The sequence below is a fragment of the Simochromis diagramma genome, unplaced genomic scaffold (genome assembly GCF_900408965.1).
Source record: "Simochromis diagramma unplaced genomic scaffold, fSimDia1.1 OVJJ01000672.1, whole genome shotgun sequence".
NCBI lineage: Eukaryota > Metazoa > Chordata > Actinopteri > Cichliformes > Cichlidae > Simochromis > Simochromis diagramma.
Window position 1 is genome coordinate 403318 of NW_024387215.1, and position 7225 is coordinate 410542.

The 7225-nt window shown below is 37.7% G+C and overlaps 1 protein-coding gene across 4 annotated transcripts in view; it reads right to left on the reverse strand.

The window, feature by feature from the left end:
* Positions 1-5375: 5375 nt before the first annotated feature.
* LOC120746515 (low affinity immunoglobulin gamma Fc region receptor II-like) overlaps positions 5376-7225 on the reverse strand; it is an 8042-nt gene continuing 6192 nt past the window's right edge. For 2 of the 4 annotated variants that reach the window (XM_040051943.1, XM_040051941.1), the window contains 2 exons: positions 7209-7225; positions 5376-6419 (listed from right to left, as the gene is read on the reverse strand). The exon at positions 7209-7225 is cut by the window's right edge and continues 49 nt beyond it. In XM_040051943.1, coding sequence (XP_039907877.1) covers positions 6295-6419; positions 7209-7225 — 142 coding nt within the window. In that variant the 3' untranslated portion in view covers positions 5376-6294. Of the gene's footprint in view, positions 6423-7208 lie in introns of all 4 variants that reach the window. The other 2 variants (XM_040051942.1, XM_040051939.1) reach the window with 1 other exon arrangement.

The window sequence follows — 7225 nt, forward strand, 5'->3', positions numbered from 1 at the left end:
AGGTATTCAGTGCAGAAAAGACGGACCTTGGTTCTGATTAATTTTTTGTTTGGCACAGCTAAGCTGGCAATATGGGAGACTAGGAAGAACCAGTTGCTAGGTCAGGGTTGGACTGATGTTGTGCAAAGTCTAAAGGGCCTGTTGGCATCCCGTCTGAGAGTAGAGCATGCTTTTTACTCTCTGACTAATAGTCTGGACTCCTTTGAAACTATGTGGGGCATTGTAAGGGTTTTGTGTTCAGTAGGAGCAGATGGGACACTTGTGCTTAACTTTTAAGTGTGTTTGCTGGGTACCTTAGGTAATGGTTAGTGTACAATGAATGTTGTGATTAAGTGGTAGCATTTTTGTGTTAGTTTTTTGTTTTTGTTTGTTTTGTTTTAATTCGGTGTAAATAAATTTGTGTAGAAAGTCTCTCTCTCTCTCGCTCTCTCGCTCTCTCTCTCTCTCTCTCTCGCTCTCTCTCTCTCTCTCTCTCGCTCTCTGTCTCAATCAATAGCATCATTCTAGCTTTTGATCAGCACCATGGGGAAGGTCATAGGAAGAGGCACTTTATTATCAAGCCTAAAGCTGAATATTTATATTTCTAAAAGAAAGATAATTATCATGTATATAAGCTTGAAAACGAAAGAAGGAAAGAAGAAAAACACATTAACCACTTCATCAAATAAACACATTTATTTAGAGGAATTATTTAAGTGGACCAGCTTCTAAATATATATCACACAAACATAACAGGATAAGCTCATATTTTCAACATGTAGGTCTTAACAGATTCAGAAGACTTTATTTATCCCCAAGGGGCAATTAAGAGACTGACCTTGCCGACCGTACATACAATACACAAACATCACATTGGAGAGACAGGTCAGGCACGGTGGGTGGCCGGTCAGCTGCACGAGCAGCAACCCGTAACCAAACAATGGAAAAATGCACAAAATCAGGAAGGACAAGGAGAAAAAAGAACTACCCCAGACTGAACTCCAACAGGGAGATCAGTTTGAGAACAGAAAAAAAAACCTCAGCGCATAGCACATGAAAAACTCTTAATACACTATAGAAACACACTAAGACAGTGTCCTTTGCCCTGCCAGGCTAAGTAAACGTCTTCCAGCCAACCCAGGTGGCCTTGCGTGGGATAGGAAGGAACAGTCTAAAAACAGTCTGTTATCAGGGAGAGTTTGTTCAGCTCCAGCCTTGAGACCACAGCTGGCATTGAAATGATTGCCGGATGAAATGATGGTGGTTTATTCTTTAGTGCAAACAACTCATGTGAATTTCAAAGCAGTTCTAGTGTCCAAATACAGAATCACAAATTACTCGACATGACTTCATCTTCGGGGCCTTGTGTTGAGCATCATAAACAACAATCAAAGACAACAGTGCTTAAACTGAAGGTCCTGACAGTCCTAAATATTCTGTTCGCTTTTCTTCTTCCTAATATGAGCCCCTCTTTTTAAATATAGCATAAATTGTAACACAATGATGGCCACTGCCTCACCCAGTGACTGTCAGCAGATTTGGAGGATATCAGGGAGGAATAAAAAATGTAAATAAATATCACAAAAGCGCCTCACAAAACTTGTGACATTGTATAACCGAGGTAGTGACCTCAGAACGTCGGAGCATCATGCATCACATGACAGAGTGAGTTAATTCACAGTGAAAGCACTAATACCTACTGAGCTCCTGTCTTTTGCTTTCACACACTCTGACCAAACACATATAGAAAGTCTTTGGCTTTATTGAATAGATGTGGCTGCAGCATTAAACAAGACACCACTTTTTCAATTAACCATATTGGCAATCAACCATATTTCAGCTACAGACATGCTTCAGAGGTACAATTGACTGCTCACCATAAGCCCGGTGTGTCTGTTTCGAAGAAAAAAAAAAATAAAAACACTTTAAGATTAAGACTTAACCACAGTGAGTGTCTTTGAAAGCCAGTGCAGCTCTTTTCTTGTAACAGCATTCATACACTTGTAAAAACACAAAGACAATCAAACAAGTTCCATCAAGTTAAGTTCAACATATAAATAACAAACATTTGCTTTTGTTAGTATGCAAACTTTATATATACTAAGAACCACATGGGTCTGGCTTGCAGCTGTAGCTAACTGAATGCACACAAGCTATATCAATTTATAGACATGCACACCAAACCTGATCTGAAAACGTATTGTACAGCTTGTTCAAGTACAAGCTGGATGAATCTGGATGACTTCATTGTTTTCACGCTTCCTTATGTCATCAGTCAGTTCTCTCTCTGCTTACTGTGAGGCATAAAGGAAGTACAGATCAAAAATAAACTAAGCTATTTGCTTTTCAGCATATCACACACAGACATGCTCTTGATGTTAAACATCTAATTTTCAGAGAGTCTGTTGTGCGTCAATCAATGATTTTCTGCTATGGGTTGGTAGGGACCCGCTGAGGGGATCACTGCGATGGTTCCTGGTTCTGCTGTGACAACAGGCTGAACTAAATCAGTTGGATGCCACATTTTTGCTTAATAAAACACTCACCTTTGTTGCAAAAGTACTTGGCAAAGTTTCTAATGTTGCGTAATATAAATGTTACTATTAAAATATTTTTTAATCACGGTTGAGTGTCACACAGGCTTAAAGTTTAGTTATGGATCTAGAGGACAGTCCAGATTCATCTTGTTTTGGAAAGACACAGAGAGGTAACTACAGTAACATCAGCAATGATGTTTACTGTTCACTATAGTCATGACTAAGTCACAATTTCAGCGGATGGATTTGTTGCATGTCATTTTTTTTTAACTAAGCTAATACTGAATATGTGTAGTTAAGACTCATTGACTCCACATTAATGCTGCTCTGAAACCAGCGGTATCTCGCCATATTGTCAGTGAGCAAAGTCAAACTGCAGGGAGTGCAGAATTATTAGGCAAGTTGTATTTTTGAGGAATAATTTTATTACTGAACAACAACCATGTTCTCAATGAACCCAAAAAACTCATTAATATCAAAGCTGAATGTTTTTGGAAGTAGTTTTTAGTTTGTTTTTAGTTTTAGCTATTTTAGGGGGATATCTCTGTGTGCAGGTGACTATTACTGTGCATAATTATTAGGCAACTTAACAAAAAACGAATATATACCCATTTCAATTATTTATTTTTACCAGTGAAACCAATATAACATCTCCACATTCACAAATATACATTTCTGACATTCAAAAACAAAACAAAAACAAATCAGCGACCAATATAGCCACCTTTCTTTGCAAGGACACTCAAAAGCCTGCCATCCATGGATTCTGTCAGTGTTTTGATCTGTTCACCATCAACATTGCGTGCAGCAGCAACCACAGCCTCCCAGACACTGTTCAGAGAGGTGTACTGTTTTCCCTCCTTGTAAATCTCACATTTGATGATGGACCACAGGTTCTCAATGGGGTTCAGAGCAGGTGAACAAGGAGGCCATGTCATTAGTTTTTCTTCTTTTATACCCTTTCTTGCCAGCCAATGCTGTGGAGTACTTGGACGCGTGTGATGGAGCATTGTCCTGCATGAAAATCATGTTTTTCTTGAAGGATGCAGACTTCTTCCTGTACAACTGCTTGAAGAAGGTGTCTTCCAGAAACTGGCAGTAGGACTGGGAGTTGAGCTTGACTCCATCCTCAACCCGAAAAGGCCCCACAAGCTCATCTTTGATGATACCAGCCCAAACCAGTACTCCACCTCCACCTTGCTGGCGTCTGAGTCGGACTGGAGCTCTCTGCCCTTTACCAATCCAGCCACAGGCCCATCCATCTGGCCCATCAAGACTCACTCTCATTTCATCAGTCCATAAAACCTTAGAAAAACCAGTCTTGAGATGTTTCTTGGCCCAGTCTTGATGTTTCAGCTTGTGTGTCTTGTTCAGTGGTGGTCGTCTTTCAGCCTTTCTTACCTTGGCCATGTCTCTGAGTATTGCACACCTTGTGCTTTTGGGCACTCCAGTGATGTTGCAGCTCTGAAATATGGCCAAACTGGTGGCAAGTGGCATCTTGGCAGCTGCACGCTTGACTTTTCTCAGTTCATGGGCAGTTATTTTGCGCCTTGGTTTTTCCACACGCTTCTTGCAACCCTGTTGACTATTTTGAATGAAACGCTTGATTGTTCGATGATCACGCTTCAGAAGCTTTGCAATTTTGAGACTGCTGCATCCCTCTGCAAGATATCTCACTATTTTTGACTGTTCTGAGCCCGTCAAGTCCTTCTTTTGACCCATTTTGCCAAAGGAAAGGACGTTGCCTAATAATTATGCACAGCTGATATAGGGTGTTGATGTCATTAGACCACACCCCTTCTCATTACAGAGATGCACATCACCTAATATGCTTAATTGGTAGTAGGCTTTCGAGCCTATACAGCTTGGAGTAAGACAACATGCATGAAGAGGATGATGTGGACAAAATACTCATTTGCCTAATAATTCTGCACTCCCTGTATCTTCCTTGCCCATTTTGATACTGATCTTGAACATCAGTAGATCAGTACATCGAGTCTGCATTTAACCCTTTAGAGCCGGTCGGAGCGGGCACGCTCTGTTTTGCGTAACTATTTTTAAATCCCGGTAGCACTGCAACCACGTAAGCTAGCGCAATAATTTTTTTTGCATATGAAACCGGAGGAGTTGTACTGACATCTTATGCCATCAGCTTGTCCTAGGTCACAGTTTCCTTCCACATATAGCTTTGCAAAAACTGCATAAAAAGCGCTTGCAGGAACAAAAACATAATATTCCAGAAACACGCTTTGCCGATCCGATCAGCTGTTCATAACACTTCCTACGTTGGAATAGACGTTAGCACGAACTTTTGCATGTCCGCCATTACCTGCCCGAAACCGGAAGTGACGTCATTTTCGCGGAAATGTAGTTTTTTTTTACCATCAGGGCCACAGGGCCTATACTGGTCTTTTTAAAAGTTATCTTTGACTTTATGACTTTCTGTGTCGTTCCTGGGATGCTTAGGACTCATATTGCACTGCTGGAAATAGTTTATTTTGATGCACATGCTGCTTTTTTGCAAATTTGCAGTATAATATTTATTTTTGTTTTTCCTGCACTGTATAAAAATTGGTGTATTTGAAAAATAAAACTATGAAGACACTCAAAATAAATTTCCTGTGGTGGGAAACTATTTTGTGCAACTTTTTCGTATTTACAGTTTTGAGGGATAAGCCTTTTAAATTTCTCTAACTAGAAATGTATGTTAAAAAAGCAAAAACGATTTTCAATTTTTTTGTAGTTTATTGCACTTTTTTGCAATTTATGTAATTACTATGCACTTAATGAATACATATTATTAAAATCTGGGCTATAATTGTTGTATTGATGTATAGCAACTTGAAATGCTCCCAAAAATGGCACCACACCATGTAAAAATATAATATAAGCTCTGGCGGACTTGGTTCTATGGTAGGTCTTAAAGGGTTAAAATATTTAAATTTATATCAACTTCTATTAAGGTTAATCATAAAATAATGTACAAATATGTTTAAAGATGCAGAATGATCCTTCTTATGCTGACTTAATAATTTTGCTACAGCAGTCTATTTTCCATTTTATGCTCAACAAAGGACCCCTTCACAATAAAATGTTGCTGTATTCAAAGAACTGTAATCTGTTTGGAACAATTCAAAAAGAAACTGCATCTGAAACAAAGAAAATTCAGTTCATTTTTTAATCCCATCATGTAATGATTAAACTAAACTAAAATAAAACACTACACATACTACATGTCCATGGATAACATTTTCACCCTATGTTGAACAAGTAAAGAAATAATAATAATGATAAGAAGAAAAAAAATACAATATCTTAAAGTTTAGCTCAAATCAAAGACCAAAGACTTAAAAGTCGTGGAGAATCAGTTTGGATAGTTCTAAGATAAAGTGGTAATGCCTTCCAGACATTTAACGGCAACAACTGGAAGAGCTCGGCCACCTCAGTTTTTAAGTCTAGATCTTAGATCTTTACTTCACTGGGCCTCATTTGTAACTGAGAAAGAAAGCTAGAAAAAAATGACATGCAGATAATTGAGCATGTGATCAACTTTAACATTTGGAATTCAAATTACTTACATTTAATTAGTGAATTAACACTATTTAGTGAATTAACATCAAATCTGAAGTAAATTTGTTCTCTCATTTATAATAATTGTCGATTGTTTATGTATCATTATACACAGACCTGCAATACAGAAAGAACTTGAGAATACACAGTTTTAACTGACTGCAAAATAATACATGATATACAATACCGGATAATTCTGAGTAACTTGTTACTTGTTTTCAGTCTCACTCATTGATGAGCATGGCTTTTTTTTAATTATTATTGTAGAATAGCAAGTATCCTCTGCCACAGGTTGGCAGATAGCTGGTGAATCAACAGTGGGTTTTGCTGTTTCTGCTTTGAAGAGAAATAGAATTGAATATGTTGATTAGAAAAACTGTATGTAATTTAAACACTTATTTGCAACGCGTTTCATCACATCTCAGCAATAACATTGTTTATATTTTGTAATAATTGTAATAATAGATGCAACAAAGAGGAAGAACAATGTAATTACAACATAATTATTAGAAAGGAATACAAAAATACAGTGTCGGATTTTAGCTGAATAATGTCAAACTGAAATTTATATAATGGGGTAATCAACAGAAGCAAAACGTGTAACAACACCTAAGTAACAAAACCAGCAACAATGTGATACTATGCTATCAATAAAGTGGTAATTTATTTGCAGTATTTGGTAAAAGGATTTTTTTTTATGATGAAAATGGTTATGGTGAAACATGGTCTGTTAGGTAAAATGTCAAGAAAGTGTTTGCTGGACAGACAAAAGAAGACAATGAGTCTTAATGATGGAATAAATAAGTGTAGGCAAGCATTCAAAGGAAGGGATCAGCAAATGAGAAAGCGGTGGGGGGCAGATTGAGGAGAGTTAGTGAATCTTCAAGTGCAGAGGATTAGTAAGGAGGAAATGAGGGCAGCTATGAAGATAATGAAGAGTTGAAAGATGAGTGGTACTGATGACACAGCTGTGGGGTTATGGAGATTTCTAGGGGAGACAGCAGTTGACTTTTTAAGCAGATTTTTCTGAATTGCCTTATTGTATTATTATTGTATTATTATTGTATTATTATCGTATTATTACAAAACAGGACTATGCTATAATATCACAATGATTCTCACCTAGAGGTTGAGTGTCA